At 37.5% G+C, this 25,798-nt stretch overlaps 1 protein-coding gene across 1 annotated transcript; it reads right to left on the bottom strand.

Annotated features, from left to right (window-relative positions):
- Positions 1-313: 313 nt before the first annotated feature.
- CDC23 (cell division cycle 23) lies at positions 314-21,753 on the bottom strand. Its single transcript, XM_079144683.1, has 16 exons — positions 21,575-21,753; positions 21,415-21,487; positions 17,311-17,448; positions 16,058-16,100; positions 15,416-15,521; positions 14,930-15,062; positions 13,257-13,434; positions 13,074-13,171; positions 12,855-12,936; positions 6,035-6,188; positions 5,801-5,920; positions 4,799-4,874; positions 4,404-4,465; positions 1,694-1,772; positions 1,498-1,617; positions 314-1,290 (listed from the first exon to the last, which is right to left on the bottom strand). Exons 1-16 carry the CDS (start codon positions 21,733-21,735, stop codon positions 1,120-1,122), a joined length of 1,794 nt encoding a protein of 597 aa, XP_079000809.1. The 5' UTR covers positions 21,736-21,753; the 3' UTR covers positions 314-1,119.
- Positions 21,754-25,798: the final 4,045 nt, after the last annotated feature.

Genomic DNA, 25,798 nt, shown 5'->3' with positions numbered 1-25,798 from the left:
TTGTAGTAATGAATTCAAGTGGTATTAGATATTCTACACATTTAAATATAAAATGAAGTATCATACATTAGGAAGTGAAGAGGTAATAAAAATGTTCTGGGAACAAGAGAAGGAAAGTTAGATCCTGAGGCCAGAATGGTCCATAGCATCTACAAGTTCATTACGGCTGACATCATAGTCAAAACATATTACCTGCTACTGAACACGTGCGAAGATCTGAAATCCTCCAAGAGCACCATATGATTCCCTTTACCTAGTCTAGACAGATAAGGTTGACAAAATGTGTTCTTTTGGAGATAAGAGGGAAAAAACAGACAATTATATCAAAAATTTATTAAAACCAGCATGAAGTAAGTTTATTCTTATCTATATAGTCAAAAATGTTATTTTCAAAAGTCCATGGATTATCTGTAATTCTTTCTTTGCTTTGGTAGAGGTATAGCTAGTGCTATAGCCATCTTTGCCCTCAGAAAGGGCCATCAACAGTTCATGTGGAGATTATTTTTGCCCTTCAACCCTAGTAAGTTACTTCCAGACTCCTTTCCAAAAATAAAGACTCCTTTTCAAAACTGTCTTGAAGAATGTCTCCTAGGTTAAGAACAAATGTATAACTCCACTTTGTTTAAACCTAATCTCTGATATCGGAATAGGGATCATACACAGCAAATTGAAGAAGTCATTTCTGTCCAGACCACTTCCTAAGGTATTTAGTGCCCCTACTGCCAGAAAAGGGTAGAGCGGCAGACTTCTTTCTTTCTTGCCTGCCCCACTCCCAGCAGCATTAAAACCTTGTTCCTGTAGCATTGCCTGTGCTAAAGTGCTGTAAAGGGATGTTTTATTGGGAGTGGCAGGAAAGGGCACTGAGAAGGCCAAGATTGACAGCCACTCTGAATAGAAGGGAGATAGAAGTGCTTCTAACTGGCAAAAGACAGTATCTGTTCCTGCCAGTATTCTTCTATCTGCCTCTAAAGGTTAATTATATAAACTGTCCCCAAGGAGCTATTTCCATCTGTAGAAACAAGAAGAGCTGCAGTCCTTGGAAGAACAGACATGGCTGTTCTTTACATGAAGGTAAGGCTTAATATGGGTCTAGCAATGTGCTAACTTTAAAGTAGCCAACTATGGTGTGACAGAAGACAAGTTGAGTGGAGAAACTCTGCGTGTGGGGGTGTTGTTAGCAGACAATGAAGCAGGGAGAAAAAAGGGAGCAGGCATCTCAGTCGTGGGAGTTTCCCCTTGGTTCCGCAGCTGTAAGATTTGCCGGAGCAAGGCTTTACCTTCTTCCCGAGTCTGAAAGAAAGTAAAAGCAAACTGTTTCAAAATATATTCAAGACTATTCTCAAAAACAAGTTATTAAGACACTGATGATATACAAGTTCCACAGATCAAAACAGGCTTTCCACTGACATTCATTCCCACCTTCCACCTATACATCATGATAAAGATCATATATTCTAGCCTCAAATCCAAACCCTTTATTAAAGAACTGATACCTACATCATTGAATGCACAACACTTTTGGGCACAAGTTGAAGCTTCATCCCACAGCTTGCACTTAAAATAGTACTGGGCCAGATAGCGGAAAGCAGTGCTTTCCTCCAAGTGTTCCACTATTTCCTAGACAAGGAAAGCAGGCATGACTGAGATGGTAAGAATAAGATCGGCAACACAATTCTCATGTTATGACACATACCCCACAGGAATAGATATCTTGGATATATTTGATGTAACACTGGGCAGCCTGTTCTGACTCAGTCAACTGTTCATGAAGCCTACAAAAGAAAATGGGTTTTAGATACAAATAAGACCTCAAAGCAAATGAGTGATAAAAGGAAAAACATATGATCAAGTCCAAGAAAATGATATTACATACACATTTACAAATTTTGACATAAATGATACAATGAGACCCTGAAAAGTCTTGGTACTCACAAGATGTAATGGTTAGGGTTATAAAGTATAGATACAGGGGCTGGGAGTATAGCTCAGTGGTAGAACACTTGCCTAGCATGTATTAAACCCTGGGTTTGATCCCTAGCACAGGAAAAAAAAAAAAAAAACAGCTGAGGGCTGGGGTGGGCAGTGGGACACACCTATAATTCCAGCTACTTGGGAAGCTGAGATAGATGGATATCAAGTTCAAGGTCAGCCTAGATAATCCTGTCTCAAAATAAAAAGGGCTGTGTACATAGCTCAGTAGAAGAGTGCTTACCTAGTATGTGTGAGGCCCTGGGTTTGATCCTCAACACAGCAAAAAAATCATTATTTTGCTACTAACAAGGGAGGGAGAGTTAAGAATAAGTATTTATACAGGATAATACAACCTTGTAAAAATTCTCTGGTAATACTCAAAATGAGACTGAAAAATAAGCCAAACAAATTCAGATTTAAAAATCTAGAAATATGGAATCAAAACAGACAGATAGACCAATGGTACAGGACACGGAAGACACAGAGACATTCCCACGTAAGTACAGTTGTCTCATATTAGACAAAGGTGCCAAAAACTTACAATGGAGAAAAGATAGCCTCTTCAATAAATGGTGCTGGGAAAACTGGAAATTCACATGCAGTAAAATGAAATTAAACCCTTATCTCTCACCCTGTACAAAATGGATCAAGAATCTAGGAATTAGGCCTGAGACCCTTCACCAAATAGAAGAAAAAGTAGGGCCGAATCTCCATCACGTTGGCTTAGGACCAGACTTCCTTAACAAGACCCCCATAGCACAAGAAATAAAAGCAAGAATCAATAAATGGGATATATTCAAACTAAAAAGTCTTTTCTTAGCACAGGAAACAATCAATAATGTGAAAAGAGAGCCTACAGAGTGGGAGAAAATCTTTTCCACACACACTTTAGACAGAGAAATAATCTCCAAAGTTTATAAAGAACCTAAAAACTTTACACCCAAAATACAAAGAACCCAATCAATAAATGGGCTAAGGAACTAGGCAGACATTTCACAGAAGAAGATATACAGGTGTTCAACAAATATATGAAAAAGTACTCATCATTCCTAGTAATTAGAGAAATGCAAAGTTAAAACCACCCTAAGATTTCATCTAACTCCAATAGAATGGCTATTATCAAGAACACAAGCAATAATAAGTGTTGGCAGGGATGTGGGGAAAGAGGCACACTCATACATTACTGGTGGAGTTACAAATTGGTGCAGCCACTCTGGAAAGCAGTATGGAGATTCCTCAGAAAACTTGGAACACACCCATCATTTCATCCAGCTATCCCACTCCTCAGTTTATACTCAAAGGACTTAAAATCAGCATACTACAGTGATGCAGCCACATCAATGTTCATAGCAGCTCAATTCACAATAGCTAGATTGTGGAACCAACCTAGATGCCCTTCAATTGACAAATGGATAAAGAAACTGTGGTATATGAACACAATGGAATATTACTCAGTCATAAACAAGAATAAAATTATGGCATTTGCTCGTAAATGGGTGAAGGTGGAAAATATGCTAAGTGAAATAGGCCGAGACCAAAAAACCAAAGGCTGAATGTTTTCTCTGATAACTGCGTGACAATATATAACGAGGGGGGACAGAGGGAGAAGAGAAGAATGAAGGAACTTTGGGTGGTGTAGAGAAAAATGGGGTGGGCGAGGGTGGGGGACAGAAAGATAGTAGAATGAAACAGTATTACTCTATGTATATATATGATTACATAAATAGTGTGAATCTACATTGTATACAACCATAGAAATGAAAAGTTGTACCCTATTTGTGAACAATGAATCAAAATGCAGTCTGTAAAAATAAAAAAGATTTTAATAAAAGAAAATATAGAAATAAACTGGCAGGAAATATTGCATTTAAATACCTCTTTTCCAACTATTTTGAGCTATTATTAATTCTTTCTTTGGAGGATATCAATTCTTAAAGTAGTTTTCCTAGACTGGTCTAACACAAAAATTTCATTTCCCTCATTTTTTTAGAATTCTTTTTTTAATACCTTTATTTTATTTATTAATTCTTTTACGTGCTGCGGAGGATCAAACCCAGTGACTCACACATGTGCGGCAAGTGCTTTACCACTGAGCTATAACCCCAGCCCTCTCTCTTTTTTAAAATGCATTGCTAGGGATCACATGTGCCATTTAAGCACTCTACTATTGACTAGTACCTCAGCCCATTCATTTATTATTTTCAAATTTATCTTGATCCCTTGCCTAACAGGGAAAACTATTTCCCCTTCAAAAAGGAGTGGCCATTTTTGAGAGTCAAGATGTCCAAATTCTCAGACCAGCATTCATTTACCCTGCATATCCCCACACTCGTTTATGACAATGGAAGGATGGGAGGCTCTAAAACATGCAAGACCCACCACCCTAGAGAAGCCAAGAGAAATACCAATAGTATTTCACTCCTTTTACTCACTTTGCCAGTTTCACCAGAGCCATTTTCTCCACATCTCCCACAGCATAAGCTCTCCAATAACACTGTTAAAAAAAAATTAAACCAGTCACTTTGACCATTGCCCCATGTGCCACCATTAATCACACAAAGGGAAAAGTCCTGCAAGCCTCCCTGGAGTTCAGAGTTGCAGAATACAAGATATTTTTGCCATTTCTAATAGGTCCAGGCTATATTCAACATTCCAAATGCAGAGTTGCAAATTTCAGCACATTTTTTTTAGCCTATGTACCTACAAATGTTCAGACTTTTCCTATGCACATAGATCAATATAAAGGAAAAATTAGAGCACATATAGCCCAACCTGTATCTAAACAGCAAATTTCCACTCAAATTCTCCAGACCTCAATTTCAGGTACCTTTTTGGCTTCCACTAGTTGATTGAGTTTCTCATAACATTCTCCTAATGCAACCAGCATACGAGAATCATTGGGCCTAAGAAAGAAGAGGAATACAGAAAGCTTAGAATGGAACCACCATTTGACCCAGCTATCCCACTCCTCGGCCTATACCCAAAGGACTTAAAATCAGCATACTACAGAGCGACAGCCACATCAATGTTCATAGCTGCTCAATTCACAATAGCCAGACTGTAGAACCAACCTAGATGTCCTTCAATTGATGAATGGACAAAGAAACTGTGGAATATATATACAATGGAATATTACTCAGCCATAAAGAATGATAAAATTATGGCATTTGCAGGCAAATGGATGAAATTGGAGAATATCATGCTAAGTGAGATAAGCCAATCTCAAAAAACCAAAGGATGAATGATCTCGCTGATAAGCGGATGATGACACATAATGGGGAGTGAGGGGGGGCAAGAATGGAGGAAGGAGGGACTGCATAGAAAGATAAGAGGGGTGGGAAGGGTGGGGATGGGAGGAGAAAATAACAAAATGAATCAAACACCATTACCCTTTGTAAACGTATGATTACATAAATGGTATGCCTTTACTTCATGTACAAACAGAAACAACATGTATAGCATTTGTTTATAATAAAAATAAATTAAAAAAAAAAGAAAGAAAGAAAGAAAGAAGAGGAATAGGTAGTTTGTGCAAAGACTTTATTGATAACTGAAGTTTTCCACTGAGGAACTAGCACCACTGCTATTTCAAATCTATGCAAGGTCCGACCTTTATTCTAATGCTTTATATAATTAGGTTCCTTTGTGTTCACAATTATACTATTAACCCATTAGTGGAAGACATAAAGTAAAAAATGACCAAATAGCTTTAGCAAGCTTAAACTCAGGGCTCCAAAAGTCAAAACCATTCTCTGTGATTCATGAATAGCTACCAAAAATGATAAGTGATAGCAATCCTTCACACACCAAATACAGTGACCAGACTTACCGAAGCTGGTGGGCCCGTCTATAATAATAAAGGCAGTAAAATGGCATCTTAAGGATTTCATAGGTCTGCCCAAGTCCATACCAAGCTCTGTAGTCCCGCTTGTTGACCTCAATGGCATGTCTAAGAAACGGAAATGACAGAATGGTAAGAAAGCAGAATCAAGGCTAGCAACTTGAAGGCTCAACAGAGGTTCCTAATAACACAGCAAACCTCAGTCCCCAACTAGATGCTCACCGATAAGCCTGGATAGCAGCAGATGTGTTTTTCATCTCCATGTACTCATGCCCCATCAGTGTCCAGGCCCCAAGATACCGAGGATTCAATTTCAGGGCTCTCTGGAAATATAAGGCTGCTTTCTCATGCTGAGAACGTAAACTATAATAATTGCCTGATTTAAAAAAAAAAATATGAATAACTAGAAAGGTAAAAATAAATGTCTTCTAAAATAGCATTCTACCAACTGAGCATGAAAAGCCAAATTTTGAACAAGGGAAATATCATTCCCTTTGGAAATATATTTAATCTATCACGCATTCTGGTTAAACACACACACACACACACACACACACACACGTGTGTTCCCAGCTGGGTGTGATGGCATACACCTATAATCCCAAATTCTCAGGAGGGTAAAACATGAGGATCTCAAGTTTAAGCTCAGCCTGGGCAATTTAACAAAATCCTGTCTCAAAATAAAAATTAAAGGGCTGAGGATATAGCTCAGTGGTAGAGCACTACTGAGTTGAATCCCCTGTAGAATAAAGAAAAGAAAAAAAAAGTGTTCCCAAACACTGCAAGTTTTTCTTCATTTATTCTCATCTGGAAATAGCATTTATACACTCATTTTATTTAATTTTTTTTAGTTGTAGATAGACACAATACCTTTATTTATTTTTATGTGTACCGAGAATTGAACCCAGTGTCTTACACTTGCTAGGCAAGTGCTCTGCCACTGAGCTATCACCCCAGCCCCTACACTCACTTTCTTAATATATGATATGAAATTTCAATAGTGTACTTTAGCTTGGTGGTTTTCAAAACTATATTCCTTCAAGCCTAAGCTTCTAAGGAAGCACCCCAAAAGGTTAAAAAGGTAGTGCTCTAAACTTTCTGCCTCCTCAAGAATCAAGGCAGTTCTAATCACTTGTTATGAAAAAAGCAAGCAAAAAGATTTTAGTAGTCTGTGAAAGATTTTAAGAGCCTAAAAGCCATCCATCTTACATCATGTGGCAAATGGATCAACAAAAGTGGTATATCCAAACAACAGAGTATTACTCAGGAATAAAAAGAACTACTGATACCTGCTACAACATGGGTGAACTTCAAAAACATGCCAATTGAGAGAAGTCAGACAATAAAACTACTGCAAAATTCCATTTATATCAAATTAGAATAGGCAAAACTACAGAGCTGGAAGACAAAAATGGTTGCCAGAAGATGGGAATGGGACTCATTAAAAATACACAAGGAAATTTTTGGAGATGATGGAATATCATTAAGTAGGTTATGATGATGGTTACAAAACTGTAAATTTATAAAATTCATTTAACAGTAAACTTAAAATAGTAAATTTTACATTATGAAAATTTTACGTCAATAAAGCTATTTTTTTTTAAAGGAATGAGTTAGAACTAACCAAGACTTAGAGGAATTTTCATGAGGTATAGATAAATGAGAAAAGTAAATGCAGAATATTAGTATAAAATTTGAAGGGCTAAGGATTTAGCTCAGTGGCAGAGTGCTTGAAGAGCACATGTAAGACCCTGAGTTCACACCTCGGCTCAAAAAAGAAAACAAAATCGATCCTATTTTTGTTAAGCAAGTAATCTTTTATACCCTGCATATGTGTATATATTCTAATGTGGTATAAGAACATGTTAATACAGGACTGGGGAGATAGCTCAGTCGGTAGAGTGCTTGCCTTGCAAACACAAAGCCCTGGGTTCGATCCCCAGCACCACAAAAAAAAAAAAAAAAAAAAAAAAAAGAATATGTTAATACAAATAACTTAAAGGGTGAAGAGTGTAACAAGCAAAAAAAAAAACCCAAAAACAACTATACTTAAAAAAATGTCCTTTATGTATTATACCAATAGCATGAGCATAAATGTCAGATTCAAAATAGATTTAGAGGGCTGGAGTTGTGGCTCAGATGTAGAGCACTTGCCTGGCATATGTGAGGCCCTGGGTTCAATCCTCAGCAATACATATAAATAAATAAATAAATAAGCCATTGATAAATATTTATTTTAAATATTTTTAAAATATCTTTAAAAAACAAAATAGATTTAGATATACACACACACATACTTACAAAGAACATGTAGAGTATCAAGTAAAAAATGGAAATTATGGAGTAATTATATAATGTGATTCCATTTTGATAAGCCAACCAAAAAAACCCCAAAACTTCCATATATGTCTTTTAAATCTGTCTAGACTCAGCCTTTTAGTTTGATTCTGGTGAAATCAATTATATAAATTGCCTTTACTCTGTACCTGACTATTTAAGCTCAAACTCAATTTCATGTTCATCTAGAAAAAAGCAGGATGGAGGGCTTTATATCCTACACAAGGATATCTGCTTCTGCCACTGACTCAGATTCAGAAATGGAAGCGTAAGCGGATCTAGGGTGGTGAAGTTTTATAATAGAGAAGAGGTAGGGTAGTGATAGCAAGGGTGAGACCCAGTAGCTAAAGGAGTCAGGATAACATAGGAGATGTTAAGGGAAGGCAGAACAGGCAAGTTCTGCATAAGGATTAATGAGATGTAAGAGCTAAAAGGTACTGAATGATGATGTGTCAGGCAACTTACTTATGTATATTTATTTTTTAAATCTTTACAACTACATGAAAGAAGGTTCTATTATTATTTTCTCCTTATGGATGAAAATCCTAAAGCATAGAACTCTGTCCAAAGTCAGCTAGCTCTTTAGTATCAGAACCTGGCTTGATGCAGTGGTGCATGCCTATAATTCCAGCTACTCAGGAGGCTGAAATAGGAGGATCACAAATTCAAACCCAGCCTTGAGCAACTTAGTGAGATCTTCTCTCAAAATAAAAACTAAACAGGCTGGGGATGTGGTTCAGTGGCACAGTGCCCCTGAATTCAATCCCTAGTACAGGGGTCGGGAAAGTATCAGAATCCAGATTTAAACTTGCACAGTCTCTGCTGGGACCGTAGCTCAGTGATACATTGCTGGAAGGCTCTGCATTCAATTCCCAGCATCATAAAAATAAAATAAACAAACAAACTTGGGCAGCATGTTTCTGGAGTCCAAATCTTAATTATGCCAAGATATACATATAATGCTGGCTCTGAGAGAGAGACTGGAACCCCTAAACAAGTACAGAAGGAAGCAATTCATATCAAGACAAAAGCAGAAGCAAGGACTAAACCAGTAGGAGATTCTTGCCATCACTCTCCTCTCAGGTTGTTTCATTCTCTCTCAGGTCTCCTCCATTTCCTTTTTTCCTCTCCATCCTTCTTTCTCCTTTTTACTTCCTCTGAACCGGTTATAATATAAAAGATGAAGTTCATTTTTTGTCATACCTAATGTTCTTTATTCTTAATTTTTTAAGATAGGTGGGCTGAATTCAACAAACATTTATTGACTATATATCAGAAATTTTGCTGGGCATTACAGATATACTGTGGGAAAAAAAAGAACAGTTCATGGGCTGGGGTTGTGACTCAGTGGTAGAGAGCTTGCCTGATGTATGAGGTATTGGCTTCAATCCTTAGCATAGCACCACACAAAAAATAAATAAATAAAATAAAGGTATTGTGTCCATCTACAACTAAAAATATATATGTATTTTAAAAAAGAAGTTCATTGAATGATTAAAAATAAAACAAAAGAAAAAAAAAAAAACAAGAATGGGAAACTCCTTAATCATTATTCTTCGTATGTATATCTCCTTTGATTTCTTTTGTTTAATCTTAAAAGGTCTTTTAATAAGGCAAAATATTAACATTTGATAAACAGGGGGTGATTACATCTCATATACAAAATCACACACACATTCATGTATACATGAAAAAGTCTGGAAGGACATACCGAAAATACAGTTGCAGTTATCTCTAGAACTATATTAGGATTCTCCTTTGATTTCAAATGGTTTCAATAGGTTAAAAAAACAAAAGAATCACTCATTATCTCCTCTACCTCTATTTCCTTTCATCATGTAAAAGTTGCTGTTATTGATCTGGTTAACCAAGCACCAATTCCTGTTTATTCTCCTTCCTAAAAATCTTAGTCCAATTGCCTCTCCATTCTTTCTGCCAATGTATCAGCTTAGGCTCTCATCCTGTCTACACAAGATTACAGCAAAAGTCTCCTAGTTGGTCTCCCTACCTCTACTCTTGCCCTTTTTCTAATCCTCCCAGCACAATTGTCTCCAATTGTTATTCCAAAATTAAAATCTGACCATTTTCATCACTCTCTGGTTAAATCCTCCAGAGGACACCTATTGGGTAAAAAAGACTACCTGCAACTTGTACTTTCCTACCTTTCACACAATGCCTCAGGCATAATGAACTATTTTCAGGTACAATGTCTGTTACCTCTGGTACAGTGATGTTCTTTCTGAGTCAACCCTTCTCCTCATCTCTAAGGAGTCTTTCCTAATCTTAAACTGTATTAGATACCTTTTCTATGTACTCCCTTAGTAGCCTGTGTTTACCTCAATTGTAACACTCAACTCGCTGAACTATAGTTGTTTTCTTATTAGTCTTCTTCAATAGGCAGTTAGGGTAGATACTGCAATACAAAGCATAGTGACTGGCACATAGAAGACACTCAAGAGACATTTTCTAAGTAAACTGGAGTTTCACCCTTACCTAATGGACATTATAGTTTACTCATAATACTCTGATATTAAAAGATCATTTGGGGGTGGGGGGAAGGGAAAAAATAACAGAATGAATCAAACAACATTACCCTATGTAAATTTATGATTACACAAATGGTATGCCTTTACGCCATGTACAAACAGAGAAACAGCATGTATCCCATTTGTTTACAAAAAAAAAAAAAAGATCATTTGTTCAACACTTAATCTATGTTCTCAAAGGACTTACTATATTTTTGTTAAGGTCTACTTTGCTTTTTAGATCATAACTTCAAGAGCTAAAAGTATTTATCAAATGACTGATGAGCTAAAATTCCATCAGTTTATTAATAACATCCTGACCTAGAAAGATACAAATGTATGATCCTCATGTAATGTGACCAAAGACCCAAGAACAGGTATTCCTTTCATGTTTAGGAAACACAGGCTTTCAATCAGAACCCACCATGCTTACTTTCTCCAGGAGTAGTCATTCACTTGTCTACATCCACTGATCATCAGACCACACAGCATGGCCTAGTATACAGGGCCATGGTTCTCAATCCTCAGAGGATGTCTGGCAACATCTAGAAATATTTTTACTTATAACTACCAGGGAAAGGAGTTACCAGCACCTAATGGGTATAAGACAAGGCTACTGCTAATACCTATAATGCACAGGACAACCTCCAACAAAAAAAGTTATCCAGCTCAAAACATCAATACTGTCGAGATAGAAACGGTCAAATACAGGAAAAGACACTCTCATCCCTTTTCATAGGACTGGAAATTCTAGCAAGCTTTTTAGTCATATGTATATATATTTTTTGGGGAGACCAGGGATTGAACCCAGGGGTACTTAACCACTGGGTCACATCCCCAGCCCTTTTTTGTATTTTATTTAGAGACGGGGTCTCGCTGAGTTGCCGAGCCCAGCTTTGAACTCTCGATCTTCCTGCCTCAGTCTTCCAAATCTCTGGGATTACAGGGGTGCACTACCTTGCCAGGCCTTTTTAGTCATGTTAAAGTTTAAAACAAACACACCCTTGACCCAGTCTTTTACTATTAGAAGCTTATTACACAAAAATAGGTTCAAGCATCCCAAAACAAATGTATATGCATAAAGATGTTTCTTTAAGCAATTTTTATTTGTTAACAAACACTAGTCACAACTTATATTATAAAAAAATTATTAAATAAAGCCAGGTGTGGTGTTGCATGCTTGTAATCCCAGCAAATCCAGAGGTTGAGGTAGGAGGATTGCACATTCAAGGCCAGCCTAAGCAACTTAACGAGACCCTTAACAACTTAGGGAAACCTTGTCTCAAAAGTAAAAAAAAAAAAAAAAAAAAAAAAGACTAAGGATGTAGCTCAGTGGTAAAGTAACTCTGGGTTCAATCCCCAGTACCCAAAAATAAAATAACAATAAAAAATAAAATAAAAAGGGCTGGGATATAGCTTAGAGGTAGAGTACTCCTGAGTTTGATTCCCAGCACCACCCACAAAAAAAAAAAAAAAAAAAAATCAATAAACAAAATTATTAAATAGAAATTCAATAGAAATAGATAATAAGGGGCTGGAGATGTATCTCAGTTGGTAGAGTGCTTGCCTCACATGCACAAGGCCCTGGGTTCAATCCCCAGCACCACAAAAAAAAAAAGAGATAGATAATAAGATGCTGAGAACTGAGGGTGTAGCTCTGTGGTAGTGTGCATGCTTAGCATGTGTAAGGCCCTGGATTCAGTCTCCAACACCAAAAATTAAAAAGGTACTGTTATCATAAATAATACAAATTAAAATGTAGAAAGATGGTAAACATGTATCATTAAGCTTAAAAATAAAGCTACAAAGCAGTATGCATAATGATACAGTTTTTACATACTATCAACAAACACATTTTTGGTTTTCACACAAAAGACATTGTGGAGTCATGTTCCCCAAACAATCTTAGAAGTGGGATGACAGTGAGCTTTCATATTCTCTGGTACATAATTCTACCACCTTTACACTTTAATCCTGCTATTATTTTTACATTCGTGATATTTGTAACAAAAAATAAATTTTTTTAATGTTTATTTTTAATTGTCATCGGGCCTTTATTTTACTTATTTATATGCAGTGCTGAGAATCAAACTCAGTGCCTACAAGTGCTCTATCACTGAGCCACAACTCCAGCCCCACAAAAATAAATCTTAAAAGAAAAAAATGTAGTTAACTCTTACCAATTACACAGCATGTTTCTACACGGTATTTGTCAATTTCACAGAGGTTATGAGCCAGATAACTCAACTCAGATTTCATGCTCTGGGAGAAAAAAGAAAAATAATGAAAAAGGGCTCTCTAAATAATTTATCTTATAGCTAACAAAAATAATACAATCCAATCTAGGAGATTAAAATACAAAAGCACTTAATCAAACCCAAGCAAGAAAAGCAGCTTACTCTGACATAAAGAAGGTTGGAGAATGTGTCCATATTTTCAATCCTGAAAGGGTCTTGTTTCCGTAGCTCATTAAAAATGGAGAGGGCTTTGTCAATATCTACAGAAAGAACATAGCAAATTCAGAAAACAACAGAGTGCACCTATTAAGGTCTGATGGTATTTCATTATCCTTATTCACTCACCTCTGATATTGTGATAGGCAACTGCAATTTGGGAAACAATATATGAGCTCTTAGAAAAGCCCACATCAATGAGATTCTGATACTTTTGCAGGGCCTCCTCTATCAACTGCAACTCTGTGTATATATGAGCCAGAAAAAACTCTTTCATCCAGGTGTCTGGCAAAGACAGGAACTTCAGCTGGCAGCAGGAGAGAGAGGGACACACTTAATAAAATTTGACCTCTCTCCCAAACGAAAATCAAGGAACGATCTTTATTTTCTAAAGGGATTCATCACTAAAATTTTATTAGAGTACCTAATAATGAGTACAGGGTAATCCAACTAAGTGAATATGGCTTAAAAGCACAATTAGGGAAGAATGACCTACTAGGGATAGGTTTTAAAGAAAAGGTAAAATTTAAGGTGAGTCTCAGACAATGGGGAGGATTTAAATAGAGAAAAGGAGAGGAAAAGTAAGAAGATAACATTCTAAGCAAGGACAACAACATAAGTAGGGCCAAAACAGATATGATGTATGTGAATAGGATGAGGAAACTAGCCTGATTTGAGGAAGTTATGTACAGAAAAACAGGAAAAATAAGATTAGACTGGTAGGGCAGATCCTACCATGCAACAGACAATGGGATACAATAGAAAACTACTGCACATTTCTGCCAAGAGAATGACATGATGTCGTGTCATTCATGTCAAGAATAAATTCTGAAACAATATGTAGGATGACTTTGAAATGTAAGTGTAAAATGGGAAAGCTAGAGAGAGTATCTATTACTTATAAGTAATTCAAATTTGAGATAACTGAGATGACAAAGGGAACCAAGACAAAGAGATGTACACAAGAAAGTAATCATGACACTGTCTCATGACTGACTAAAGAAAATAAGAGAAAGGAAGAGACAAATAAATATGACTCTGAGGTGTCAAGATGTGAGTGTCTTGAGAAATAGTGAAAGTAATGAGATATCAAGATAGCAAGAAGAATAATTTGGTAAGCAAGAGGAGAAATTTGGTTTTGCATATTTTAAGTTCAGAGATAAAACTTTCAACGAAAGTCTAGGAGATAGAGATGGATGAATACAAGTAAATGAAGGTCAGATCTCAGACACAGATTTTTAGCATAAATCATTTTGGCTCTTTAAAGCCAACAAAAAGAATTGCGTTGTTGCTTCCATTAGCCACTGAAGAATAGCAAAATGAACACTACAAAGTCTTCTAATAGTGACTAACAAAACAATTATAATTAATAAAGCAGTTTCACGTACATTATTTCACTAATATATCTCCAAATCTTTATAGAATCCATGACATCTCAGAAGAGGCCTGAAAACATATTTTAGTATAATCCTTGATATCAGAGAAACCTTTCCTATAGCATCACTGGAACTAGAGGAGAAACTATAACATTAATTCCATAAAACAAGTTATAGCAAAATTTGAAGGTGAATCCATTGTTACTACTACTACTACTACTACTAGCTACTGAGCAAGAGCTAGTCATCATCCAATGAAGATCTAAATTCTGAAACTATGAAAGGGACTAAAGACATAGCAAAGAGCTAACTATAGACAAAGGTCATATGGGAAAAACTGCACACCCCACCCCCACCATTACATTATTATAGAATTATGTAAAGCTCAGAAGCAGAGGGCTCTTCATGTAGCTCATCTCAATTTACCATTTCTTTGTCTGTAATCAGGTTACAGAGTTCTAACCAGGCTCCCCAATGCAAAGGCAAAACATGAGTAGCCTCCACAAACACATCAATGGCCTCTTTCACCAAGTCCAGTTTTCGAAGTACCACACCATACCTGAGAAAGAAGGAAATAATCACAGGAGAAGTTAATGCTTTATAACATCTCCCTTATACTCAAGAATATGTTATAGAAGTTGGGTGCAGTATTGTAAGCCTATAATTCCAGCTACTCAGGAGGCTAAGGCAGGAGGATCACAAGTTTGAGGCCAGTCTTGGCAACCTAGTTAGACCCTGTCCCAAAATAAAAAAGAGGGCTGGGGATGTAACTCAGTGGTAGAGCACTTGCCTAGCATGTGTAAGGCCCTGTGTTCAATTCCCTGAACCACACTCACACACACACACACACACAAACACACACACACACACAAAAGATACAGAGAGTTCCAAATTACTATAAAAAATACTTACAGATAAAGGCCAAATCCATCAAGTTCCCGAGCTTGATGCTTTTTGCTGAGCTCCACTCTCAATTCTCTAAGAGCCTCATTTTTCACTTGTCCTTTCTCCAGGGGTCCTGAAAAAGAAACAAAGTCTCTGATCTAAGGGAAGGATGCTGGCTTTCATTTTCATAGATGTATATATTCCCTTTAGTTTCAACCAAAGTTATATCTGAAACCTCTAGCAAATACTCATGAGTGTCCATTGATATCTTAAACAATCCATTTACTTTATTCTAGAAATTCCAAGTAATAAGGGGTCTGCAGTCCTATTTTGTTATACCCACAGAGTTGTTGGGATTTTTAATTTGAATTAGTTATCAATGTCTAAAAATCAGATGCCTCAATTAAAAATCTGAATTTTTAGCTTCATGTTGCAGGAAACAGAGAAGGGACAAGGGAAGAAGGCCCTAATAACATCAGGCCCAGATCGCCACAAGGCAACCCTCAGCTGAAGCTGGGTGACAACCAGGTAGCTCAGTTAAGCCATGTGCTGTATGATTTGCAACAGTGTCTCTCAGTTCATTGATATTACCTGACTGGCTCCAAAAGGCACTTAAGTTTGCAATGCTACTTTTTAGACCAAAAGAGGAGAGATAAAAAAAATTCATACCTAGGCTATCCACAGTTTCATCATCCTTCTTTTTCTCTCCAGACTGTAAGAGAAATTCAATAAGTAGGTAGGTCTTTTTTCAGTTTATTCTGAAATACATTTTAAAACTAGCAGCCTGATTTTAACTAAAGAGTTCAAGTCTAAAAAAAATGGTCATTAATTTCAAACAACCATTTGGGGGCTCCCACTGGCTAAATGTGGGATAATCTGAGCACCAAAATAGTTAAGTACAGTAATAAATTTTAAGCAATTAAAAATATAGGACTCCAGCCAGGCTTGGTGGTACAAGCCTATAAACCCAGCTACTTGGGAGGCTAACGCAGGATGATCACAGGTTCAAAGCCAACCTCAGCAACTTAGCAAGCCCCTAAGCAACTTAGCAAGACTGTGGCTCTAAATAAAAAATAAAAAGGGTTGGGAGGTGGTTCAATGGTTAAGCACCCCTGAATTCAATTCCTGGTACCAAAAATAAAAGCTTACATCTGGAAATGTACATAATATATATAATATGTATACAATCCTTTTTTTTTTTTTTTTTTTTTTTGCAGTGTTGGTTATCAAACCCAAGCCCTTGTACATGCTAGGCAAGCACTCTAAACTGAGCTACCTCCCCAGCCTTATAAAATATTTTAAAAGATCTGCACATACAAAAAAAACCCAAAAAACAAAAAAAGAAGGAAAACACATTCATAATGTTCCAGAATTAAATAATAAACTTAAATTATTTTTGAATATAGTATTAACTTTACTTGTATTGCCCTTTACATTCACAATTTAATAACCATAAAACAAAACAACAAATGTAGGCTGGGCTGTAGCTCAGTGGCAGAGCACTTATCTAGGATGTGTGAGGCACTAGGTTCAATCCTCAGCACCACATAAAAAACAAAGTCATGCTGTCCATTTACAACTACAAAAATTTTTTTAAAAATGTACTACAAATAAAGCGATAACTGAGTTACTTAGTTTATTTATCGGTACTGGGGATTAAGCCCAAGGTCACTTTACATAAGCACTGAGCTACATTTCCAGCCCTTTTAATTTTGAGACAGGGTCTTGCAAAGTTGCCAAAGCTGGCCTCAAACTTGTGATCTTCTTGACTCAGCCTCCCAAGTCACTAGGATTATAGGCATGCATCACCATCCTCCACTAAATTATAAATTTAAAAACCAACTCAAGCTGGGCTTTTCCCATTTAGTTCTAAATATGAATGCTTCACTGAAGGCAAAAAAATATCTTAACATGACCCTCACCAGATATCTGGAATACATATATAGGAAATAGGCTTTCTTGCTATTACAACCATGTAGGAAATGTGCTGCACGGTCATATTCTTTAACATCAAAATAGGCCTTGGCCAGGGTATAAGCATCCATATCCTGGGCATCCTCCTAGAAAAGAGACAAGTTTATGTAAATAATTGGAAATAGGACAACAAAAGTTCAAACATGAGAAACACATTCAATAATTTCAAAATATAGGAAACATGATTTTTTTCTCCTCTGAGAAAGCTAACACATACGTAGATGTATGTATATTATTTTTATATATGTACTATCAGGCAAGTCAAAGAACAACTTTTTTCCAAAATACTTTTTCAAATAAAAAGGTGAAAAAGACATACACACACACATGCACTTTTTTTTTGTTTTTGTTTTTTTTTTTTTTTTTTTGAGTAACTGGGTATTGAACAAAGGCGGGTGCTCTACCCCTGAGCCCTTTTTATTTTTTTTTGCTGGGCAGTGAACCTTAGGACTACATCCAAACTCTTCTATTTTATTTTGAGACAGGGTCTCACTAACTTTCCCAGGTAAGACTTGAACTTGCAATCCTACTGCCTCAGCCCCCCCAGGTAGCTAGGATTATAGGTATGCACCACAAAGCCTGGCAAAAGACAAAAATTTTAAAAACTAAACCGACACACATAGCTGGGCACAGTGCCACAAGCCTGTAATCCCAGCAACTTGGGAAGCTCAGATAGGAATACTGTAAATTCAAGGTCAGCCTCAGCAATTTAGATACACTCTGCCTCAAAATAAAAAAATAAAAAGGATTGGGAGTGTATCTCAGTAGTAAAGTGTCCCCGAGATCAATCTCTAGTATAAAAAAAAAAAAAGAAAAAAGAAAAAGAAAAAAAAAAACCTTGTATTGTTTCTTCAAATGTCATTCAGCAGTGCAAATATTTTGGTGTTCGGGGACCTGAATTCATATTCTGATTCCTTGGTCTCTTTGTTTCATGAATTCAGCATCCATTTCCCTTTTTTTGGCAGGTTTGGGGGGCAGTGAACCTAAGGAAACTTCAGCATTGAGCTACATCCCTGGTCCATTTTTTTAATTTTTAGACAGGGTCTCACTAAACAGCCCAGGATGGCTTCAAACCTGCAATCTTCCTGCCCTAGCCTAATCACTGGGATTATAGGAGTGTGCCATCACTCCTGGCTGAATATTCATTTCTTCTGTAAAGTAAAACAAGTAATATTGACCTTACAGATCTGATATGAGGAAAACATGAAAAAAGTCACTTAAAATGTCCAGCATCAATATGTGGCATTCTCTTCCTTATCTTTTAAATTCCTACATAAATACAATATACCAGTGTGTAATCACTCATATTTTCTGTATTTCAACAAAGTCTTGTCAAATATTAGCATTGTTAAAGGCATAAATTACAGCTATAATTCATAGTACATTTAAGTTAAAAACATAATGCTACTGGGCACTGTGGCGCACACCTGTAATCCCAATGGCTCAGGGAGGATGAAGAGGATAACAAGTTTAGAGCTAGCCTCAATAATTTAGTGAAGTCCTAAGTGACTTAGTGGGACCCTGTCTCAAAATTAAACAATTCAAAAAAAGGGCTGGGGTGCTCAGTGCTTAAGTGCCTCTGTGTTTAATGCCAGGTACCAAAAAAAGAAAAATATATGATCCCCCAAATTCTAGGAATGAGTTAATTAAAACATGAAAAACTTCATTTCTTCTTATCCATCTTGACCCAAATACGAAAATGGAATCACAACATATTTAGTATCTTCTTCACTGAATCAACATATCCTAAATATTGCCATTCAGCTTAGGATTCTGAAGGTCCCTTTCACATTCCACTCACCAACGCTGCATTATTCACCTGCCTGTCTCTGTTTTTGCAGTGTTGGTGCATTATACCTTGCTGAATAAAAAATAGTCACTGTTTTTGAGTTGAGGGAAAAAATCAACTGGCAAGTCCAGGGAAAAAATGGATTGTGATGAAAATCATTCCAATTACATAACACTGTGCAAACATACATACTATAGACCATACACAAAATAGTTCAGTGGTAAAGTGTACTTGAATTCATTCCCTAGAACCAAAACAAACAAACAACAACAACAAAAAAAAAAAACCCACACAGTTTTACTATTTGAACTACATGGCTTTTTTATTTTCATTCTTGCTTATGAGCTGTACCTAGAATGTTCTAAGGAAGGTTATACTAATGTAATTCAGACCTATTTAGCATTATGGCTGAGTTTTTAAACCAAAGCAGTCACAGTTAAATTAGTCTCAGTCACTTTTTTTTTTTTTTTTTTGGTACCAGGAATTGAATCCAAGGGTGCTTAAACACTGAGCCACATCCCCAGTCCTTTTTATTTTTATTTTGAGACAAGGACTCGCTAAATTCCTGAGGCTGGCCTCAAATTTGCAATCCTCCTGCCTCAGACTCTTGAGTTGCTGGGATTACAGGAAGCACCACCACACCCAAAGGTGAGAATATTTATATAACAAATGGTTACTACACAGATTTGAACACAGCAAAAGAATCTTTGATTTCAATAATTCTTTGAAGACCAATGGTTTAAGGTTTACTCTAGTTTAAACTTTAGATCAAGGCTAAATGAGATTAAAATGCTTCTCTGGGTTTTTTTAGGCACACTCCCCAGAGAACACTAACTACCCAACAAATTAGAAAAGGAAGTCACTAAATCAATACAAAGTAAGTTGAAACTAACCAGCAGCTAATACTCCCTCCACCCCACCCATCCTGGGGATTGAACTCAGGAGCACTTTACCACTAAGCCACATCTCCATCTCTTATTTTGAGACAGGGTTTCACTAAATTGCCGAGGCTGGCCTGGAACTAGTGATCCTCCTGCCTCAGTCTCCCCAGTCTCTGGGATTATAGGCATGCAATACCCTGCACCAACAGCTATTACTTTCTAATAATTCAATAATGCTTAGGTTTCTGCAATATCTATAAAATCCCTGTATATTAGCTGTTAAGAGGGAGGAATATTTACTGAGGCTCTACTTCTTACCTGGTATTGTGCTTTATTTACACATTCAGCAATTTTTATTCTATTCAGGACCTAGGCACTGTGACAGTGGTCACAAGGAAGTAAAAGCTAATAAGAGATAAATCACACTGACTCAAAAAAGTCACATAAGAGTAATTAAGTTTTACCTGTAATTCTAAAAAGAAGAAATAAAGGTTTTACCTTTATTGTCTTAATTAATCTTCTTGAAAATCCAACTATTGTTAATATTATCTACAGATGGAAGGCTGTCACTTAGAATTCACTTGCTCACAATAATGATAGCAGCAAAGAATATGATTGGAATATAGACACAAAGTAGATACTACTACCAGGCCACCTCCCTCTAGTTAATGGAAATGTTAAGAATAGCTAATTTTACTGAGTCCTGTATTTACTCAGTGCCTACTATTATCTAATTTACTAAATTGCCCCCACAAGGTAGAAAATATTATTATTCTCATTTCTCAGATAAAAGAACTGGGCTCAGGAGGTTAAGTAAATTGCCTGAAGTCTTTAGTTTTAGATGTGAACCCAGAGTCCACACTCTTAACCATCTTGCAATGTGGATCAGACAACAGGGTAAGAATAATTTCACGCTGTTGCAAAAACTTTGCTTTTTCTCATCTTTGAGTATTTTTCTAAGTTGGGTCACGAAACCCCATAGGCTGAAATCTTTTTTTTTTTTTTTTAGCTTTTATTTACTTATTTTTTTTTTAAATTTTTACAGACTGCATTTTGATTCATTGTACACAAATGAGGTACAACTTTTCATTTCTATGGTGGTACACAATGTAGGTTCACATCATTCGCGTGCAAAGACTGAAATCTTAAGCAATGATTGTATACGTATTCTCTCTAGCATAAAATAAAAGAACCACCAAAAAAGAAAAAAAAAAAAAAAAAAACGGATAAAAACCACTTAAAACACCCAGCTCTTTAAACGTTTGTATTCCCTCTAACAAACATTTCTGCTAAACCGTTAGCTCCCTTCCAGTGACATAGCACTCAGTGCTCTTCAACTACATTCCTTTGGCGAGGATCGCTCAATGTAAAGAAGCTCTTACCTCGGTAATAGGCGGCGGCGGCTGCAGCTCCGCCAAAGGCAGCGCGGGGAGGGAGAAGGCCAACTCCGCGGACCTGTAACACGCATACAAACTGGATCAGCTTGACAAACCCCCAAGGCCAAGGATCCAAGCTCGGTCCCTTCCGACCCCGACATCTCACCATTTGCTACTGTGCAGCAGGCCCCGCTCTCGAGTAAGACCCGCAATAAGCAGCAGCTGCTTTTTAATTTCCCGCAAATCTGAGAAATCTGCGTTCGTGGATAGGCCGGGCACCACCGTCGCCGTCACCGCCACTGGGACTACAGAGGTACTCGCAGCCATTTTCCTGACTCGGGCCACTCCGACCAATCATCAGCAATAATACTTGCTCCCCCTCTGCTCCGAAAAAGAGTGACTATCATTGGCTAGCTCTTGCTCAGAAATAACCAATCAGAAATCTCCCTCGTACCAGCCTGAAGAGGCAGGGGGAAAAAGAAACAATTACGTCCTCATTTGGCCAAGAGCTACTGAGGCCCGCAAAAGAAGTGCGGAGGAGAGCACTGACCCGGTGGACTGGATAATAAAGTTGAAAAGGTGGACTGAAAAGCTGGGGATAGGAATAGGGACAAGAAAGGATTGAGAAGGAACAATACCATATACCTTCGGGGTGATCTGATTGGACGGAAAATAGTGTGTAGTTCCTGGGCAGATTCTGTGCTGTGGGATAAAAGTGATGTTTGTGGTCCAAGAAGGATGTATGGTTTCCTCTGGATTTTTCCTCGAAGCACTGTAAGAGGATGTATCGCCCTTTACGGAGAATACTTCCTCTTTATCACCCTCCATTGCACCCCAGCAGAGAGAAAGGTAACATTCATGGACGATTACCTGGTGACAGGCTCTGTGTACTTTTACAGTATAATCTGGTTTAACTCTAAAAACAGATCTACGAACCAGGAACGGTGGTGCACGCCTGTAATACCAGCTACTCGGGAGACTGAGGCAGAAGGATAGCAAATTCGAGGTCAGCCTCAGTAACTTAATCTCGCTAAAGCAAGACTGTTTCAAAAAAAAAAAAAAAAAATATATATATATATATATATTAGAAGGATATAGCTCCGTGGCAAAGGGCCCCTAGGTTCAAACCCCAGTACCTCAAAATAATAATAATAACCTAATTTAAATAAATCATTGAAAACAGCACTATGATATTCGTACCATCTCAATTTTACAGATAAGAAAGCAAGGACTGGACAAGGTGGCGCACCCAGCCGACTAGGGAGGCTGAGGCAGAAGGATCACAAATTCAAAACCAGTTTTGTTGTTGTTGTTGTTGTTGTTGTTGTTATAAAACTCTGGAGATGTAGCTCAGTGATATAGTGCCCCTGGGTTCATTCCCCAGTACCAAAAAGAAAAGAAAGCAGAAGCTCAGTAAAGAGTCTAGTCTATAATCCAATCTGACTCCAAAGCTTGGTGTTAAATATTACAAAGAAGACCAGGAGTGAGCACGTGGAAAGCTCTGGGATTCTAATCCTGGCACTGAAAACACACACACACACACACACACACACACACACACACACACACACGAAGATTTGCAATTTTTTTTTTAAACCTGGAAGACTTTTCATAACACTGTATAGCATTTGTGGGGGGGATACTAGGAGTTGAACCCAGGGGTGTTTTACTACTGAACTACATTCCCAATCCTTTTCATTTTGAAATAGTGTTTTGCTGAATTGCTTAGGCCCTCACCAAATTGCTGAGTCTGTCCTCCAACTTGCCATCCTCCTATCTCATCTTCTGGAGTCACTGGGATTACAGGTGTATGCCACTGTGCCCAGCTACAGCACTATCTTACCAACTCTCTTGGGAACTTTTTGAACTGTTTTTGTCATTCTTTGGGTATTATTTATTTATATTTATTTTTGATGCTGGGGATTGAATTCAGGGGCGCTTCACCTCTTAACTACATCTCCAGCCCTTTTATGTATTTTGTTTAGAGACTGGTCTCACTGAGTTGCTTAGGGCCTTGAACTTTCAGTCCTCCTGCCTCAGCCTCCTGAGTCACTGGGATTACAGTCGTGAGCCACTGTGCCTGGCCCATTGGGTGTGATTTAGAAGTGATTTTAGAAAAGTTATGTAGTTTCATATTAATACTTTTTGGGGTTTTTTTTTTTGGGGGGGGGCACTGGGGATTGAACTCAGTACACCATATACCACTGAGTTACATCCCCAGATTTTTTGTTTTTTATGTTTTATTTTGGTACAGGATCTCACTAAGTTGCTGACTCTGGTGTGGAACTAGTGTTCCTCCTGCCTCAGCCTTCCCAGATGCTGAAATTACAATCACGTGCAACCATGCCAGGTTCAGATTAATACAATATTAAAGATTGTAAAGCCAATTTTATTGCTGTATAATATAAATAATATACAGTATACGAATGCAAAATTATCTTTTTTTTATTGCAAAACAGTGGAGGATAGAGCTCAGGAACATGAATTCTGAGCCATCCTACCTGGATTCAGATCATTCATTGATAAAATGAGGATCATGGTATTAATTCCTGTTATTCAGTTGGATAAGAATTGAGTGAGATAATCCATGACATGTATTTAGGACAATTTTTTAACATATAGTAAATATTGGCTACAGGTAAGCTGTTCTTGAGCCTTACTCCCTAAAATCTTTTTTTTTTTTTTTCTTTCCCATTAACCTGGGAATTGAACCCAGGGATGCTCTACCTCTGAGTTCCATCCCCAGCTCTTTTGATTTTTTTATTTTGATACAGGATCTTCTAATCTGCTCAGGCTGCTCTCCAACTTGTGATTCTCCTTCCTTATCCTTCCAATACTGGTATTACCTGCATGTGCCATATGTCCTGGGTCCTGCAAGATTGTAGCATATCCTCTTTGTCACTGTGTTGGTGTCAGTTATCCTCTTTGTCACTGTGTTGGTGTCTGGGGAGGTGTAAAGGAGACCTATACCTGGACCTTCTAGGCTCTTGTCTCCATTGCAGAAAATTTAAAAATTTAAGACCAAGTTAGGTTTTATTTATTTATTTATTTATGTTTGATACTGGAGTAGAAATAAGGGGCTTTACCACTGAGTACATTCCCAGTCCTAGTCTTTTTTTTTTTTTTTTTTTTTTTTTTTTTTGGATACAGGGGCTTGCTAAGTTGCTGAGGGTCTTGCTAAATGGCTGAGGTTGGCCTCAAACTTAACAATCCTCCTATCTTAGCCTCATGAGTCACTGGAATTATAGGCCTGCACCACCACACCCGGCTCTATTTGGTGCATATACACCAAACCTGATAGGAATCAGATTTTACAACAGAGAGGAAGAGGTTTTTAGAAAGTGAAAGGCAAAAGTACACATTTTTTGAGTAGAGTGAGAGAGTGTGTTCAATTGAAAGAGTGAGAGATGATGCCAGGGCTTACGGTCAGGTTTTTATTAGAGTACATAATTAGGTGAGATATGTATGATCCAGTGGGGTTGGGCTTCTCTTCTGGCTCGGAAATATTGAGCACGATCCTGTTTCCCCATTGGGGGATCTTGTTTGGGATGTATGTTTCAGCTTACATCGAAGTATTCGGAGGTGGGTTGTCCATTGGTTGATCAAGCCAGAGGGTCATAGTCCAGTAGTTAGCCCCTAGCCTCACAAGGTTAATGGTCCTCTACTGAGGCCTTATTCCCATTTCGTGATATTTTTAGGGCAGGGGATGTAAATCAGTGGTAGTATGAACAAAACTCTGAGTTCAAAACCCAGCACCATATACACACATACACCAATAATAATACCCATTTTTTGGTGTTGTTATGATAGTTACAGTGTACACTAGTGGGGCAAATACAAGTCAGTGCCTAGAAGGCTTGTTTCTGAAAGTGGATAAGAAAAATTCCCAAAGATGTGTTGGGAAGGGCAAGGAGGAAGGAAACTGACCACTCCCCACATCTCCAATCTTTTAGGTGGGCATCAAAACATCAAACCTTGGTTGTAAAGTCATGTACTCATAAAACATTTGAAGAAACCATACATGCAGTTGGCCTGTGGTCTATCCTGTATATATTTTCCCCAGCTCATAGGCAGTGTGACCCTTCATTTTATGTCAGTCTGCCATGACTGTAATCCAAAAAGCTAGGGAGGCTGAGGCAGGAGGATCTCGAGTTCAAAGTCAGTTTCAGCAACTTAGTGAGGCTTAGCAATTTAGTGAGACTCTGTCTCTAAATAAATATAAAAAGGGCTGAAGATGTCACTCAGTGGTTAAGTGCCCCTGGGTTCAAACCCCAGTACAAAAATATAAATAGGGCTGAGGTTGTGGCTCAGTGGTAGAGCACTTGCCTAGCACATGAGAGGCACTGGATTTTATTCTACCACATAAAAAATAAATCAATAAGATAAAGTT

This window comes from Sciurus vulgaris (genome assembly GCF_902686455.1).
Source record: "Sciurus vulgaris genome assembly, chromosome: 6".
Taxonomy (NCBI): Eukaryota; Metazoa; Chordata; class Mammalia; order Rodentia; family Sciuridae; genus Sciurus; species Sciurus vulgaris.
Note: the sequence above shows the minus strand (reverse complement) of the source record. Positions and strands in the feature narration are given on the sequence as shown.